The sequence below is a fragment of the Vanessa atalanta genome, chromosome 16 (assembly GCF_905147765.1).
Source record: "Vanessa atalanta chromosome 16, ilVanAtal1.2, whole genome shotgun sequence".
Lineage (NCBI taxonomy): Eukaryota > Metazoa > Arthropoda > Insecta > Lepidoptera > Nymphalidae > Vanessa > Vanessa atalanta.
Window position 1 is genome coordinate 10,596,559 of NC_061886.1, and position 19,752 is coordinate 10,616,310.

General features: G+C 33.6%; 2 protein-coding genes across 2 annotated transcripts; one reads left to right on the forward strand and one right to left on the reverse strand.

Moving 5' to 3' along the window:
• The first annotated feature begins 8,524 nt into the window (after window positions 1-8,524).
• Window positions 8,525-15,553, forward strand: LOC125069945 (von Willebrand factor-like). Its single transcript, XM_047679572.1, has 5 exons — window positions 8,525-8,611; window positions 11,385-11,552; window positions 13,100-13,213; window positions 14,284-14,469; window positions 15,173-15,553. Exons 1-5 carry the CDS (start codon window positions 8,545-8,547, stop codon window positions 15,427-15,429), a joined length of 792 nt encoding a protein of 263 aa, XP_047535528.1. The 5' UTR covers window positions 8,525-8,544; the 3' UTR covers window positions 15,430-15,553.
• A 338-nt stretch (window positions 15,554-15,891) lies between these two features.
• On the reverse strand, window positions 15,892-19,474 carry LOC125070132. The gene is made up of 4 exons (XM_047679832.1): window positions 19,375-19,474; window positions 18,326-18,414; window positions 16,531-16,742; window positions 15,892-15,960 (listed from the first exon to the last, which is right to left on the reverse strand). Exons 1-4 carry the CDS (start codon window positions 19,472-19,474, stop codon window positions 15,948-15,950), a joined length of 414 nt encoding a protein of 137 aa, XP_047535788.1. The 3' UTR covers window positions 15,892-15,947.
• Between the last annotated feature and the right edge of the window lie 278 nt (window positions 19,475-19,752).

Sequence of the window (19,752 nt, forward strand, 5' to 3'; positions counted from 1 at the left end):
CAGGGCCGAGATGTCCCAGTGGTTAAACGCGTGCATCTTAACCGATGATATCGGGTTCAAATGCAGGCTGGAAGGAAAACATCGTGAGGAAACCTACATCTGTCTAATTTCAATTAATTTCTGCCACATGCGTATTCCACCAACCCGCATTGGAGCAGCGTGGTGGAATATGCTCCAAACCTTCTCTTCAAAGGGAGAGGAGGCCTTAGCCTAGCAGTGAGAAATTTATAGGCTGTTAATGTAATGAAAAAAATTAGTTGTAATGATATCAATCATTAGATATCTTTTGTAATAATTATTTTGTTGTAAAAGATTAAACATTTTCTAAATGTCCGTAGGAATTGAAAAATTTAAAAAGGCCCATGTGTACAATTATAATTATATATTTTGAGTTATTAATGAAGACATTTAAGAAATAAATATACTATTATATATTTTAAAATGAACCGAGATTTCTCTTACTTTACACAGGTTACTTCCGAATGACAATATTTTGAGTTATACATTTCCAAATACAAGATTACTTAACAATTACTTTGACAAGGTTACACGAAAATCTTTGAATATTATTCAGTAATATAATTTACACACTTACTTAAGTAAATACTATTTAAATAGTATACTTTAATCTATTTAAGTCTATTCCTTGAAGAACTCTCATAATGCAAGCAATCAAATTATTTATGTATATATATGTGCTGTTTGAATGAGTAGACGTCAACAGAATCAAATAACATTATTCTCAATTAGAAACAAACTTGCGTATGAAATCGTACCGAGAGAGTACTAGTTAGTACGAGGCAGGAACCCTCTTACTAATATTTATAACATCATTGCCAGACTGATGAAACAGTCTCGTTCATAGACTTTCTCAAAGGTATCCCACGAATGCCTTCTATTATGGACGAGATTTCACGTTTAGATCAAGTCAGTAGTCAGCAGTGCTTTCTTTGAACGCATATGAACGCATTTGATCTCACGAACTTCGGATATCAAAACGAATTTAATATACAAAAAAGTCCAAGGCCTCTAATAATAGGAGAAACGCCCTTTTTCCAGCAGTGTGATATTTATTGGCTTATTATAATTATTAATAACACGTCTGTTATTTAGTTTAATAATAACAAGAACTTTATATAATTTGTTAGCTCAATTTAATTTCATTAGTTTTCCGGAAAAGGATTTTTCTGACTTTCTATAATATTAATTAATATAATATTTTATTTTTATTTTCGATTGCAACAATTCCGCTATAATATTCAATGGTAGATTATTCGAACATGGAGACCTAAACCGCATTAATTACAACTAACCATCGTGGTTCTATTGTCGCCGTAATGGATGGACCGCCTTCTCTCTGTTAAGACGAAACTTACAAACTTTACAACCAACCAATCGAAAGTCAATCTTCGTATCAATCTGTAAGGTTCATTTTGGCTTGACGATAGAAACTACTGTCATTTATTTAATTAAATTAGAACTATAGTTCAAGGTTCGGGACTATTAAACTATCCTTTCTAATTAATATTAATTATTGTATGTTAAACACAGATATAAAAATGTTAGAACTACCTTCGTTATTCATGAAAAGAGATACAAATATTTTTGTTGGTATGTATATTCACAGTGGCATTGATCACTTTGATAAAATCAGTGATAACAATTGTGTACACAGAAGTATGGATAAGCTTAGAACGTCAAGTATCCGACGCCGCAAAGTCAATAAATCAATCTTTTGGGCAAGGTATCCGCTTCTATAATAAAATTCCGTAGACATTTTTAACTTTGCCGTTTCATAGATTCAAGTCAATTGCAAAAAATACATTGGTAAAGAAGGCATATTATTCGATACAAGATTATATTGATGATAAAAAAGCGCGGAGTTAATGCTTGTTGACTTCCAGGCAGGAGACATAACATACATATATAATTGTATTGAACTAATACGACTATTTTTAGATATTGAAAAAGAGTAACTACTGAGTTTCTTGCCGGTTCTTCTCGGTAGAATCTACGTTCCGAACCGGTGGTAGCTTTGCTTTAAATAGTTTGTTAAATGACGATTCAAAAGTGCTTGTGAATAAAGTATATTTTGATTTTGATTTTGGTAACTATCTTGTGAATAAATAAATAAATATACCTTTTCCGAAGATTGTAAGAGACAAGAAAGCCTAACTAGCGACAAGTGAAATAACTAAAGTGTGAAATTTGGCCCTTGTTTTCTAAGTCTGGTATTGCTCTCCAAGAAAATCATAATATCTAAACGTAAGTACATTCAAGAATTAATTTTATATATAAATCTACAAACGGTTCCGAGAAGAACCGGTGAGAAACTTAGTAGTTACATCTTTCCAGTAGTTACATTACAAAATTACCTCAATCAATATATTTTTTATATATCCAACAATGACAAGATGACATATCTTAATTTCATATGTGGACCAATATTTTTTTTTGCGTCGGATTTTATAAAAAAAAAAATACGTTATGAATGATTCGAAGGAACAGTCGCTGAATTAATGTGCTTATTTTCTATACATAATTCATCTCTTGCTCGTCGGTGAAGGCAAACATCGTGAGGAAACCTACCACCCGCAGATTCTCTTCCGCCACGTGGATCAATCAACCCGCATTGGTGAAGAGTGGTGGATTAACTTCCATTACTTTTAAATAGGAAGAAAAGGTCTTAGCCCAGCAATGGGCCATTAGCAGTCTGTTATGAATCCTCCATTCTAGGTATTTATTAAGGGAAATAATTTTATGTCTTATTTTATCAAATTTTACTACTTGACCTGCGTACTTAAACATACGTCGTTTATCTACCAAAAACTTTCTCCTTATTACTTGTGCATTTTCATCGCCCTTAAAGCCTGACTACTGTAATACTTTTTTCTTAATTTTTCACTTTAAAGGAACTTTAACTTTATGGAATAAAATAATTGGTTACATTTTTGTTTTCAGCATTATTTCTATTTTTTTTTTATGTTTAATCCTAAGATTTCTGATTTTTTTTTGTTTGGGGTGTACACTAAAGTATTAACTTTAAATTTAAAGGGTTATTAGCACCACACAATATAAGATCGTATTACTTGTTTCTATTATTCGTATAATTTAGATCGTATTATTTTCGTTCTAAAATGAATCAAGAATAGGAGTTTAAGTTCTGTAACGCTCAACTTTCACGATCGAGTTCTCTTGTTGCTTCCAAAAAGAGATGAAGTTAGGGATCTTTACAGGGATCTTAATGTAAAACTTTTGTATGCAAAGTTTATGCTGCACACTCTAGTCTGTTACGAGACTGCAAAACAACTACTGCAGTGTGACAGGACTCTATTTTATGGATGTATTTGTGTCCAGACAGCATTTTAAAGTCATTTTAAATAATAAATTCTATCAGTCCTAAAATTACCGATAAGTCGAGATTATACTTAGTGGTAAGACTTTATGTCAGTCTGTCTGAGTAAGTACCACTCATTCATCACATAATGTACCGCCAAACCGCAATAGTTCGTATTATTGTGTTGAGGTTTGACGGGTTAGTGATCCAGTGAAACCACATCACAAGTTACATAAACTTTCCAAGGTTAATTGAGTTTAGATAAAGTAAATAAATAAATATTGCACAACATCACATGCATTACTCTGATCCCAATGTAAGTAGCTAAAGCACTTGTGTTATGAAAAATCAGAAACGATGGTACCAGTAAGTTATGGTTAGTACTTCAAGCAACCCATTTCACAGTTTGCCTACCTATTTTAATTTAAAAATAAAGTGGTTTAATAAAACCTATGATATCGCGACACAAGTAAAATTTAGAGTTCCAAAAATATCTTCTAAATCTAAAACGAGGGAGTTTCTTGAATTTTGATCAATGATCTATCATTGGAACTGATGATTTTAGAATATTATTTTAATTTAAAAATTTGAAATTCGAATCGAATTATATTTCCGTTGATATTGTTATGTTGTGTGACTATTTACAATTCCATTTTTAAAATATTATATGAATTCAGTGAATTTTCAAAACAACACCATAAATCAATTTCATATCTGAATCATAGTTGCTTACTGTATACTTATCTTCTGTTACGATCGAACGAATGTCATATTTATGTCATAAAATATACAGAACATATTCCTATGTCTACACTAACAAAGGATTCGTAACGAAATAATCATTTTTCATTTAAAACAAAGAGGTGTCACAACAACTGTCGGGGTTCAGGTGACAATGGTTTTAGTAAAAACTTTTTAATATGAAACACATATTGACGCACCTTTGGGTGCCGACTCGCATGTGATGGTACACGGCGTTATGTCGTAATTTTTCCTCTCCTCCACCGTACTACTGTACGTACTGTATACCTTTGTGTGCGCGTGGTGTGTATTCTAAAAATGTCTCCCGACTGATTTCGGTAGTGGTGGCTAAACTCAAGGGAAACCAGCCAATTATGCATTATAGTTTACAAGTGTGGCCGCAAATATATATATACACTCTTTATTTCCTCACTCTCGTAATCCAATGGTTCGGCAAATCTGACACGACGTTAAAGAGTTCAGGCACAAGACCATTTAACGTGTTTTCAGAGTCCAGGGAATGTAACACACTTCCATCTCCAGACTTCGGGTTTTTACTGAAAATATTTCGACAGAAAAACTCAATAGCTTTTTATCGGCCCAACATGGAGTTTGAATCTATTACTGAGATCTGTGGCCTTATATAGCTAAGATTATAATCTACTTTTATAATAAGAGCTACATATTTATTTTACTACAGTAATTATTATATTTTTTTATTCATTTTACTTAATATTTATTACTTGTATGTAGTCGAAAGTATACATTGCCTTTTGTCTTTATCTTAGAGTCTACATTCATTTTGTTACATTTAAGATAACTTATAGAGTGTTTGGATATATGTATTGTTATTTTAAAGGTCAGGGTGAATCCCTAGTTACATCTTTGACGTTGAGACGGGTCGCTTGTTGTATGTAACGTTCCAATTATTCGTATTATTTAAACCTAATATACCTACATGTTTCTTTACCATACTTTCCTAACCGCGGAATATTGAATTTAACTATAGAGTTTTTTATTTTTTTTACTGAGTTACATTAACAAAAAAAAGTACATCAGATATATGTTGATTAGATGAATCTTATTTAGCACTTTAATAGTAATGAATGTATGTATGTTGATTCTATTGATTAGAAGCAATAGTGAAACTCGGAATGACTTATTCTCTTATAATTCTGCAATAATTTTTTACATATATTATTTATAGCAATTAAATTCAATTTAGAATAAAAAAGTAATATGTCACATGTCCTTCTTTTGGCGTCAAAAAAAGTGTCATCCTACTAAAGTGGCACTTCCAGACAATACCGTTATGGAGGCATCTCTCAAAATAATTGTTGTTAGGGATAATTTTTCATGTAAACTTTTTAGGTTACGACCTCTTTTAGGAATACACCGTGATAAAATTAATTTATAATATTTTGGATATAGATATTACAAGTCATTTTTTAATTTATCATTTTGAAGTTGATGCCATCGATTGGAGTATGAGGTTCATAGGTTTGATTTTTGTGTTTTTTATCGGATGAAAAATAAAATTAGAACGACTTTATAGAATATTGCAAGAAAAACAAGCTCGAGAACTTCCGGCGGAGAAGTCATCGTTGTTTTTTTTGGTGTCGTTTTATTCTGTATGAACGCAAGACATAAAACTGCTTAAATTTAGATTGAAAACGTTGCCTACATAACAAAACATAAACAGCCTGTAAATTTCCCACTGCTGGGCTAAGGCCTCCTCTCCCTTTGAGTAGAAGGTATGGAGCATATTCCACCACGCTGCTCCAATGCGGGTTGGTGGATATACATGTGGCAGAATTTCGTTGAAATTAGACACATTCACCGCCGAGCACGAGATGAATTAAAAACACAAATTAAGTACATGTAAATTCAGTGGTGCTCGTCTGAGTTTGAATTGATCATCGAAGTCATCGGTTAAGATGCACGTGTTCTAACTACTGGGCCATCTCGGCGTTCAAAAACGCTGCCTATTTGTAGCTAACTATTGTAATTTGAAAATGAATATAATACGACTAGTAACGTAATAAAGAGTAAATCTTTGTAAAAAGAATGTAAAAAAGTATATGTAATATTGATTTTGCTCAGTTAATCTTTATTGTACTCGCGGAACTAAAGCGGCGTGGTAGTGCTCTATACTTTTGTTTTTACAGGCATCTGAATGTGCTATGGTTCACTTTCTCGAACATCTGTCCTCTATTATTGAAAAAAAGTTCATTGAAAAATCCCTGTTAACTGTTTCACTGTATGATTATTTATTCGAAATCTATCGTTGTTTTGTTTTATTTTTAATTTATATATTAAAATTTTATGATCCTATAATAAAAGATTATTTAATGTACGTACCATTTTGATATCATTTGAGCATAAATTCGCTCCGGCACCGAATCGTCTATACTCATATTATACATGAGAAAGTAATTATGTCCATCGGTCGTATAATGTGCTTATTAATTGTGGCCAGTGCGGCCAATCCCAATAGAGAACAGCCAAGTGCGCAACCAACTGCCCCTATTTTTCTTCGATGGGATGGCAAAAACTTAACTACCAGAAAACTGTTCTTTTTTTAAATAATTAGAACAATCCACATTCTTAGCTACGCACTTCAAAATTAAATTGTAAAGTATACTAAGCGTTCTGGTAACTTATATGACGGTGCATTTATGTATAGAGTGTATTGTGAATGGCCCTAGCCGTGATTGTGTCTATGATAGCGAGGTAGTCATCTCATTTACACCAAAGAACCATGTCAGGCAATTCACTATCTAGTAATTATTAGAATATTGATTTCATACTTTTGTTAATAACTGTAACTGGAAGATTAGCGGAAAAAGATTAATTCGTCATTAGGGATACGGCGGCTATTTTCAAGGGAGAGGTAACTACGCAGGACATATTGTGCACAGGTCTGTGCGCAAACACAAGTGCTCTGAAAAGGATGGGGGGATCTGAAAGGGATGGGGGGTATACACTTCCAACTTCCAGACTTCGCGATGCTACTGCAATTTTTTCTGCAGAAAAACCCAATAACCCTTCATTGGCCCGCGTTGAAATTGCAATCTGTATCTAATCTTAGAATCTGTGGTCTTATGTTCTTATGCCCACATACATACACTAGCCAAGATTTTGATGAGCACCATATCGCGCCTTTAAATACATATATTTGATCATGATTTGGACTCGAGCATTTGTATCCAGGCATATAACGTTAACGTAACGCATTAGCTGATGGCTCTTCGTAAAGTAAAAATAAGCGATTCTCTATTGAAATTAATATGTTAAGAGGCAATAAATCGTTATAACACGATCGGTCAACAAGACGGTCTGTTTGTTCCATTCAATCACGGTAATGCGACAGCTCTGACGTAAGCACTTCATAAGTTAATGCTCTTTTATGGCTCCGTGAGCTTTAATGTATTAATATTACAATGTTTTGTTTGTATGTCTAAAACACAAGAGGAAGATGGAAAAAATATGGACTGTGTCTGGGATCAATAGAAATTTTATAGAAATGAAAAGAACTCAGCTGATGATGGTGAAAAAACAAGGAGAGTCTTTCGACCGTGGAAATGTGAGTTGGTTGCCACACAAGTCAAAATTACGGTTGGCCCTATGGTACTAATATCTATGATGATAGACATATGTAGATATGGAATTACTTGCCCTTGGTAATAGGGCTTTGTGCAAGCCCGTCAGGGTAGGTACCACCCAGTCATCAGATATTCTGCCGGGGTGAGCCAGTGTAACTACAGGCACAAGGGACATAATATCTTAGCTCCCAAGATTGGTGGCGCATTGCTGATGTAAGGAATGGTTAATATTTCTCATAGCGCCATAAAAAAAATATTTACGGTTCTATATTTAAAAAAAATATAGCTTCGAATTATAGTAGGTATAAGTATTATCTCTTCTAGAAATATTTAAATTTACATCCAAATTCCTTAGTTGGTGAGCTTTGAGGTCAGGGTAGGTACTACATATTCTACCGTCAAACAGAAATACCATTATTCATGTGTTCTGGTTTGAAGGGTGTAACTATAGGCATAAGGGACATAATATCTTGACTCCCAAGGTTGGTGGCGTTTTAGCTATAAGGAATGGATAGTATTACTTTTAGCGCCAATGTCTATAGCCAGCTTACCACCAGTTGCCATTATTGTCAACCCAACCATTTTATAAAAAAAGTGTAAGACCTCATACGGATTCAGTAGTTCGTATAATTAAAATTACGATCTGCCTACACTTCTGATATTGGGTAAAACGGTGTATTTTATTTTCTTTTATTTGTTTATTAATTCAATGAAGTATTAAAAAAAAAAATGCAACGGTTGATAGAACGCAAGGTTGACATTTTGTACTAATTACATCAGAGGTCGCAGCTCTCTTTGAATTTGTCTTTTATATTTAAAATAATTCTCATTGTAGACGGTTGCTTCTACCAAATTGTAAAAATGGGAATATCCGTGTGCTGTATCGTTATTTGTTTATCTTTGTTTGTGTGTGTGGTCACAGCTCAGGGTAAGTAAGCGATTACTTATAATAGTTTAATGATTAATGATTGCTTATATCAGCTGTTTCAAATGTTGGAAAATTCTGCAGGTATTTTATTCAGGACAGCCTGTAGTTCTAAGTCGCGACAGACCATCGTCATGATGCAACTACCGTACGGATACGATCGAACCATGCCTTTTCTGAAAAAAACAAAATTAAAGTCTTATTTATTGCGTGCTAACTTCTTCCAACAGTTTTGCCCCCTTATTAGGTAACTTAATCTAAGGATTCCTTTTTTAAGGATCTAGATTCCTTATATGATCTAATTCCGAATCGGTGATAACTTTAAATTTAATTTAATCCTGTTAATGACAACGAAACGATTCAAAAGTGCCCCCAGCACTTAAATAATGTAAAGTATAAATTAAAGTTTAATGTTCTGTTTTATAAAATATATATATATGTATATATATGTATACATCCCATTGATAACAACGAACTTAGAGAACATCAGTTTATTGAGAGAATAGTTAAATCATCACCTATGAGTAGGACAATTTCAACAACAAATCTAATATTTTTTCTGAAATCTGTGATATTAAACTACACAATATGGGGTACAATATTTGACGATCGTTTTTATTGGTATTCTATTCTAGGATTTAAGTAACCGTAAAATTCGCCGTGATTGATGTCTTTCAGACTCAATATTTTACCCACCTGGGTAGGTAACACACTCATAATATATTCTACCGCTACAATCAGCAATGCTAATAATAGGTGGCAAACGAGCAGGAGACTCACCTGATGGAAAGTGATTACCACCGCCCATGGACATCTGCAATACATGGGCAGGTAGGTGCGTTGCCGACCTTTATTGCATTGTAATATTTAGTATTGTTCTTATCCAGTTTAAAGAGTGAGTAACTTAATGTAACAATAGGAACAAGAGTCATAACATCTTAGTTCCCAAAATCAGTGGCGCATAAGCGATGTATGGAATTGTTGATATTCCTCACAGGGCTAAAATGAAATGCAATGTTATTCTTACTTGCAGTAACACCCAGACCTGCAGTGAGCCAACCGTTTTGGTGCTGACTTCACTCTCTTATTTAATGTTTCCGTTTCCCAACAAGTGTACTCCTCGTAGAATGAACAAGACCTGTGCACCTCATCATGAAGGCATTCCGTTTCTAAATATAAGAAAAAAGTAAATTAATATGCATGTGTCAAAATCAAATCACACTTTAATAGTGTATCTATTGAGAACACTTTTGAATCGAGTCGCAATTGTGAATTTAAAGTTAGAAGATATCGAAACTAGCTTAACTAGAAACTAACTAGGTTCTGCCCAGAAGAACCGACCAAAAACTCTATAGTTACTCTATTATAATATACTGATGTTTGGTGGTATAATAATTGATAATGTTGATGATGTCTTTTAATAGAAATCGTACCCTAAAACCCTAAAACGCGAGTGAAGCTGAAGGCGACTACTAGTTGTTAATATTCTTACGACTGACTTACTATGACCATGAGTGATGATGACAACTTACTATGATAATAAATATTGGACAACATCACATACATTACTTTGATCCCAATGTAAGTAGCTAAAGCACTTGTGTTATGGAAAATCAGAAGTAACGACGGTACCACAAACACCCAGACCCAAAACGTAGAAAACTAATGAACTTTTTCTACATCGACTCGGTCGGGAATCGAATCTGGGCTTCGGAGTGGCATACCCATGTGTACACCACACTACTCGACCACGGAGGTCGATAACTATCAGCTGGTATTTGTCAGTCTGGTTAAAAATTTAAGCAAAAAATTGAAATGACTTACTCAGCATTAAGCAATTATGTTCACATATAAAAACCAGACAAACGAAATAAGCTAGTCTCATAAATAATTTATAACGGACAAGTTTGATTAGACAAATAATACTCCGATACATAGGAAGTAATTTTAACAGTTAATTAAAATTTAACCGTGAAATTAGATTTAGTAGATGAAAATAATAATTGCATTTTGTAATTATAATCAGAGGATTTGAACGTTTAGTAATGTTTGTTCGTGAATCATCCAACATGACTTTAATTTAGATAATTGAGTAACTTTAAGAAGAACAGCTTCATATTCGTAAAGACGATCTGGAGATCATCAGTCTTGAATGAAGATTGCGGGTGCAAACTCAGGAGCTGAGTTTTAATGTATTTAATAGTTCATTTCGTTGGTGATGGGCCTTCATGTTTGAGATATTATTCGGCCACGTGTGAATTCACTATCATGTAAAAGGAGAAGTGTTAGCCCAGGCGTGGGAATTCCATCTTAGTTAACCCTCTCTCTCTAGCAGCTTAAATTCCAAATAAAATTTTATATGAGAATAATGACATTCAACTACGCTTCTCTGATACCTCTGGCTCTTAATTCCATGTCTAAGTAGAATCTGTGGAAGTTTTTCGATTTTTGAATCTAATATATTTAAGACGTTCTTTCTATAAAACCTCTTTAAAAATGTCTTTGCGGTTTTCTATTGCGGTATAATTATTATCAGTAGTTAGGGTTAGTTTTATCTTTTGATTCAGTTACGACGCCAAAAATTTGTTTCTTAAATAATAAGACTTGGATTGTCTGGAAGAGATGGCTAATTAGCCATAAGTCAGCCCGGTGTACGACAAATCAAATATATGTTCAGTCCTAACATTTCTGTATTTTATGTTTGTGGTGTATAAAGTAAATTAACAACACTAAGCAATAAATGTATGTATTTTAAACTGTTTCTTATATTAAACAGTGTCATGTCCTCCGAACGAAGAATTTTCGTCTTGTGGATCAGCCTGCCCGCCCACTTGCAGCACTCCAAGCCCTGAGGCTTGCAATACTTCCTGTATAGAGGGCTGCTTCTGTCTGCAAGGTTACTTGAGAAACTCGAATGAAACTTGTGTGAAAGCTGATATGTGTAGTAAGTAGTTAAATATCATCTTATAATGTCCATTTTTAAGTTTAACAATTGTAATTAAGACAATTCCCATAATTATGGAGGGGACGCTACGATCTCGTTGACGTGATTACCAAAAAATAGATCAAAAAAGGGAAAGAGATCAAAGTTAGAAAATAAATAGATCTCAGAATTTATCTTTTCGAGTTGCTCGTAAATTAGGCGATATTATTTTGTGTTCACTATTTGCCAAGAGAGTTAAGAGGAGTCTTGTATGTTACTACAATGTAAATTCGTTTACCAAAATAAACATCTAATTTTGCCTTATTATGAAAATAATAATTTTATTAAAATTCTATAATTTCTACCGCCAAACCTGTGTTGAAACTTGTCTGTTTTGTGTTTCGGTTTAAAGGATGAGTGAGCCAGTATATCTTAATTTTGAAGGTTTGTGGCGAATTGGCGATGTAGGTAATGGTGACCACTCAGCCTCAGGTGGCACATTTGCCTTCCGCCTACTTGTAAAGTAAAAAAGTAAACGCATTATTTTCTCAATTACAATGATAAGTGTCAAAATATGCGAAACTAAAAGTTCTTTTTACGATGTAGCTACAACAAAAAAATGTCCAGTCACGTAATAAGCAAGTTCTTGAATCTTTTTAAGTGACCTCTGTTACTTATTTTTTTCTGTAAACTGGTCACGTATAAAAACATCAGACCATTACGCTTGATGTGTTTATTGACCACAGCAAATTGGCGGTTTTTGTTAACATTTTTTCCGCTCTGTTGTGTCGAAGGATATTTTTTAATATAAGAAAAAAAAATGCTGTTTTCGCTGGTCGCGTTAGAAGTAAAATTAAATTTTTATATAAATATTTTTTATACAAATAAATAAGTTAATTATTGAGATAAATAATAAAAAAATATATTGTTAAAGCTTCGGGCTTTTTTATTTTTTTATTTACGTGCTTTTTGTGGCATGCCGCCTTCAAGAGAAGAAGGCCTAGTGTTAACAATCACTTGTAATAGTTATAATAAATGGGAATTATTAAATCAATAGAATAAAAGTTTCATAGCTTCAAAGCGGCTTATAAACTATTATCTCGAGATAACTTTTATTGGTCGAATCATAGAAGTTACGAACACCCACCGATGCTCCAAATCTAAACTAATTTTATAAATGTGAAAGTAACTCCATCGATCTGTCTATCTGTTACTCTTTCACGGTCAAACTACTGTACCGAATTTGATTAAATTTTATATGAAGCAAGCTCGAACCCTAAGAAAGGACACTATCTAGACTGTACTAATATTTTAAATTCGAAAGTAACTCTGTCTGTTACTTCTTCAATCTTAAACCGCTGAACTGATTTAGATGGAATTTGGTATGTCGATAGTTTGAATTTCGGGGAAGGGACATAGGCTACCTTAATGAATTTAAGCCTCAAGGGGTAGAATGGGAGATTCTATATGTAAATTATAAATTTCGAGAGCGTAAGGCCGCAGGTTTAACTTATATATGAATGTAGTATATACTACTTAAGTTTAATATGAAAATTTGATGTGTACAGATTCCGAAGTGCCAGTGGTAAATAATTCGAGCACTCCGTTGCCTTCCGGAAGCTCTGTTCAAACACTGTCTACTGATGAAGCTCAAAAGGCAAATGCAACGGAGGTCGCCTCTCGTAAGTATTATATATTATCAGTCAAGCGTTCAAGCAAATCAAATAAAGATTCTGTGTTATATTAAAAATAAATTTTAATTTATTTATTGTATAAATAATTACCGGGAATACTTTTATTATTCAAGTCGGAACTCATCAATACTAAGTGATGCGGTTTATTGATAGAATATATAATTTATGTAATCGTTGTTTTTTTTTGTATGTTTATTGTTAAATAGCAATATTGTACTCGTAACATTAAGTTTGTCCAACTTATCTTTTCGAAAGGGATGGATGTACCATTTTTAGGCTATCAGACATTCGGTATACCTTCATTGTGTTGACAGAGGTTAGCGCAGTGCTCACCTGGGTATGTACCGTCGATTTTTCTACCGTTAAAATACGAGATGGCCCAGTGGTTAGAACACGTGCATCTTAACCGATGATTTCGGCTTCAAACCCGGCCGAGCATCACTGAATTTTCATGTGCTTAATTTGTGTCTAAAATTCATCGCATGCTCGGCGGTGAAGGATAACATCGTGAGGAAACCTGCATGTTTCTAATTTCAACGAAATTCTGCCACATGTGTATTCCAACAACCCGCATTGGAGCAGCGTGGTGGAATATGCTCCAAACCTTCTCCACAAAGATAGAGAAGGCCTTAGCCCAGCAGTCGGAAATTTACGGGCTGTTAATATAAAAATAAAATGGAATGTAAACAGCACTAAGTATTTAGTATTTTTATGTTTCTATTTGAAAGGTGAGTGAGTCAGTGTAACTACACGCATGAATGATATATTCGTGCCCAGGGTTTGGTGGCGCATTGGCGATGTAAGGAATGGTTAATATTTCTTACAGCGTCAATTTCTGTGGCGACAACTTACCATCACGTGGCCCATTTTTCCTTTCTATATTAAGAAAAAATATATACATATTGTTTATTAATAATAATAAAATAAGTGTTCTTAAAAGAAAAATAAATTGCTCTCCATGTTCTCGTTTATTTAGTTCTGGCTGTTTGAGCTAATGATGCTGACAATGATTCCACCAGGACTTCACTTGTATCTATCTTGTACGTCTTTGGTTTCAGTTTCCAATCCATTCTGTGGACAGAACGAGGAGTACTTGCCGTGTGGCACGGCTTGTCCCGCTACTTGTAGCATCCCAGAGCCAGAAGTCTGTGGTCTGGCTTGCAGCATGGGTTGTTTCTGCAAGGAAGGTTTTTATAGAGATGAGATTAATCACAAGTGCGTGAAAATGGAGGATTGCCCTGTTGGTAAGATATTAATTGCGTATTATTTGAGCATTTGAAAATGAGCTTGCCCAAATTTTATTAAGAATATTTAGTATTGGTATGTTCCGGTTAATGCTTGAGTGAGCTCATAAAACTAAAGGTACACAAGAAAAACATTTAATGTCGGTTGGGGGCGCATTGGCGATGTAAGTAAAGGTTCATATTAGAGTCCAGGCACCTGACCAACGGCTTTACCTGTTTTCTGAGGTCGGGATTGTATACAGTACCTAATTAATGTACTGCGGACTGCTGCTGACTTTGTGTTCGGACTCAAAACATCGGGATCTGCGGCCTTATGTCTAGTCACTAGACCAAATAGGCAGTCAAAATCGTAACGTAAAATAAAGTTTTAGTATATAATATAATTATTTTGATATTTTCAAATATAAATTGTTGTCAAGCATGTCACGTCAACAGTATAATTTTGAAGCTGGTGAAAATGCGGAACCCGTTTATTTATTTAATCTATACTAAAACCTTCTCCGAAACGCGTTGCACCGTCTGGTTTAAGTTTTATTTAGATTTTTCAGTAAAGCATTACGAAAAATTGTACATATTAATAATGATGTATATAGTTGGTAACATGTATCTTGTATATTTTGTCTGCCTGCGGATGTCACATAATAAATAAGAGTATTTTTAAATGGTTTTGTGCGAACCCTACTTATGTTATTAAATATTTCAGATACATATTTGTGTTTCAACGAAAACGAAGTCTACGATATGTGCAACGCAGCTTGTGAGCCCAGTTGCACAGACCCTGAGCCGATATGCACTAAGGTCTGTAAATCTGGCTGCATCTGTGCGTCTGGGCTGCTGAGGAGCCCTGCAGGGGACTGCATCAGTGTTGATAAGTGTCCGGCAGTTAATGGAACCGCTCCAGATGTGCTGACGAAATATTGGAACGCAATCACCAATATCTTGCACTTGACTGCCGCTTAGTTTGAAAGGGTTGTATTCAATTCGTTAATTAGAGGATTTTGGAACTTAAATGAAATGTGTTACCGATTTCGCTGAATATAATTGAAGTAAGTATTTATTACAAATCGAATGACTTTTTCTTTCAAGAACATACGATCCTGAAGTTTTAATATACAAATATTTTATAGACTTGCAAGAAACTACAAAATGAAAAATATGTCTTATTGGAATTTTTCATAGTAGTACTTTATAGTTTTTTTTGGTTCTCATTTTAATTTATTTTTTTGTTTTCACTATAATAAATAATTCATTAATATATATTAATGATTTTGGTTCGTTTTCCTTCTAGTTGTATTAAATATAGGTTTACTTTAGTATAAAATATAATTAAATTAATATAAATTTGAAGAAATAAATGACTAAGACCGTATATACTTTTATTCATGACAAAATATATTTACAACATAAAATAATCAAGATGAAAATCGAGAAGCAATTATACCGTAGCCGATCGCTGAAGTTTTTCATTGGAATGGTTATTATGTTGGCGAGCTGTAACAAAATAATAATAATATTTAGGTACTCGATGATATATTACACACGTTTTCATATTAAAAAATAGTTATTACATATTAACGCCATCTAACGGTACAATTATAAACTACACGAATAGAATGACAGACGATAACTCAAATAATTATCATACAGTTCGTAGTTATACAAATGTTTTATAGATGGCGCTGTAAAGTAAAGTAATATTTAATTACAATTCAAGGATATTTGTATAAATACAATATATGTTGCTTTTTTTAATATTATACATAACGTACTGACTAGAAGATACAGAGGAGGACAGGAGAAATGACACAGACTCAGATATACAGTATTATTCGTACTAAATATACTTAAATGTTAGATAGTAGTAAATGTTTTTAAGGTAATTAAGGTAATGATAAAAGATGCATTGCAAGCGAGTTAAAGGTAAGCTACAACTTGGTATATCCGATCCTCTTGATAAACAGTATTTATTTTATAAATTATGTACAAAAAAATCGCGCCAAAATATTGTCGCCATTTTGGATAAATTAAGCAACGTAACAAGATCGTCTCAAAATAACTAACCTATTAATTAAAGACACTTGCGTCACCTTTTTGTATTCCTCTTCTTTGATACCGTATACTAGGTAGGAGTATGAGAGGAATTCGCTTTGATTAGAGACCAGTTGGAAGACCATGCTACGGGATCCGGTCTGACCCCGCATGAGGTTAAACTGCACGTCTCCGTCTATATCTGTAGTCGCGGTGACCTCTATGTACGAGATTACGAAGCCGGACTGAAAAATAATAAATGGATTATTAATGAGCACTGTGTACAGTGACAGAAAAAGTGCAATTTTATGTATCCAGTGATATTATATTAAGAAGATTGGTAAAATTTCGTGAAATAATAATACGACCTGATAAAAATGGTAGGTGGTTGTGCAAGCCCGTCTACTTAGGCACCACTTAATTTTGTTGTGTACATAGCATTTAGGTTTCTTAGGTTAGTAGTGGTTAATTAATCTTACAGTACCGATGTCTATGGGCATTGGTGACCACTTACCTTCAGTTAGCTCATTAGCTCGTCCTACCTATGTAATAAAAAAAAATGAGCATAGTATGAAAATTATGAACCCGCGACCCCAAGATCTGCAGCCATATTAACTAGCTGCTACATCAGAGCTAGTCGAATCTGATTACGTACAAGTAGAATACTCGTTATTCTGAAATGAATAGCAATAATTTATACTAAGCAAAGTTCAAAGCAAGGGGTTATTGTCTCGGAAAGTGAATGTCAAGCGAGGGTCAGACCATAATTAAAAATCGTATGTGTTTTGCCGAAATGACTGACTGATGTATACAAAACATATTGATTTATAACATTTGATTCATAAAACACTTGAAATTTGTATTAAATAAATGTTAATTAATAAACAAAATATACAGATGAAGAATTATAATGAATGATTAGATGATTTAGTTAGTTCTTTGATATTCCGGGATAAACAAAAATAAATAGTAAATTAATATATTTATTTCGATTTGAATAAAATTGAAATTTCAGTATTATAAAGAACTGGAACGAGATTATTTTAGTCCTAAGGTGTAATAATTTATGAACTAAATAATTTATTTAAATTAATAATAATATATATTAGTTTACACATGTCTTACAAAAAAGGTGTAAGGCTTTTTGAGACGCTTTTGTTAAATATATGCAGTCGAGTAACAATAGTAATAAGTTTACGTTTGTTTTTGTACTAATATTATGAGTTTTACGTTTTATTACTTATTAACCACAAATCATACTTATTTAAAAATAATAAGTACTTCCAATCATACATTTAAGTATTTTATAGGGAGGTTTATGTCCAGCAGTGGACTACATACGGCCTGATTATGATGAAGTCTTTTATGAATTCTCAAATCATAGATTCTGACTGAATGATAACGAATATTTAAGAAGGGAACCATCAGTATTTGATTTTGTGAATCTAACAAAGTACCCTTCAAGGGAAATATTATAAAAAGAGATACCCGTGAGCCTTACAATGATCTATAAAATCTGACGTCATCTTGCTAATAAACAACACTAACAGTATAATAGCTCGGAAAATGTGTCGGTACCATCTGATAGTCAACTCTATCACAGCGCGCGCTCATTGGTCGAACCGAATAGCGCGCGCGCTTCCGAGGGTCCCAAATATTGCAGGCAAGTAAAAGGGAGATGATATACACGAATATTAAGCACCTTTTCAAAAAAATAGACATTTATTTTAATATAGTGTATATACCTTACACCTTGCATATAAAGGACGTACACACATAGTCTATCGTGCAGTAACAAGTATTAAGATAAAATAGTGTAAATTCTTGCCTTAGATGAAGTAGTGACAGTGACGAAAAACGGATCATAGTTGTTCCTGTGTCGATATCTATCTGATCCCCCTTTCATGGGCAAAGAACCTGCAATCAAATATGAGTCTTATTACAAACAATCGTTGATTTATATTTGGATGGCATACGTCTGAATTACACACGCACATGTAAAAAACTTTACGCGCACTAACGCAAACAAACAAAGCACACACCAATAATAATCTATCAATCTAAGTAGGATTTACACGAGTACCATTTTAACGTTATCACGCACACAAGTATCGAGATTATGTTGCTCTAAAATGGCTTACATAACGAATGACTAACACTCTGAATGTCTAGATAGCCTCTAGTTTATAGGCAGCGTACTCAGCTGGCACTCTAGTGGTAGGGGGTATAGTTTTGGATATAAAACACTCAATTGCCAGAAATTCTGCTGGAAAATGCAAATAACACTGGCAATGCGGCTGTGATTAGCTTTGATAGATTTATGAGCAAGCTGCAGTGGCTGCAGTAGATTGTTTGTTGAAATAACAACACATCGTAAGAAAACTTGCATTATTATTGAAAAAATAAGTATCGTGCAACCAAAGAGGTGGTGCAGGCACCAAAACTCTTCAATTAGAAAGCAGCCCTTGTTCAACACTGCGACAATTGACCAAAGGATCATTCTGCTCCAAACTACTGTTGAGAATTGTATAACATTATCTTGTTGTGGAAAAACCTAATCCTCTAAAAGTATATCTTGTGTGGTTCGAGCATAGTAGAAGCAATCTACCCTATCTCAATTGCGATAAACGAAACCACCAATGAATAATTCCCAAAAAGGCAGACAAGTATCGAAGGGTCAACAAATAATTTTCACGCAGCTTAAAAAGTCGAGCTATTATAAATCAATATATATTTATAATAAGGCATTCTTTAATTATAAAAACATTCAGTCGACGAATAATTAAGTTTTGTTCTTGCTTGGTTCCGCTGGCTTGGATCAACTGGATATAACAGTATCAAAACCAATTTAAAACTTATTAAGAACTCAAATCTCACCATCATATTCAATTCCAACTTTGAATTTCTTCGTCGCAAATTGTTGAGGATAGCTCCCTACCAGGGCAATGAATGCACAGAAAAGAACGAACTTGTACATTTTGTCCACTTAACCCGAAGACAAAGAGAATACTAACATTGACACATAATTTTATCTCGAGTTATCGATATGAGGAGATTAAATGAATTCTTTCGATATGCTGTTTACATTCTCGTTTTTAAAGCAAGAGATGATTTAAAGCAGGGATTCCTGAAATTGTTCCTCAGGGGTTAGCATATAACGGAAATTGATTTTGGATGTCGACGAGGTTTAAATCTAAATTATTCCCTATTAAATAACTTAAGTTAAAGAACAAGTGTTATTACATGTACTAACTT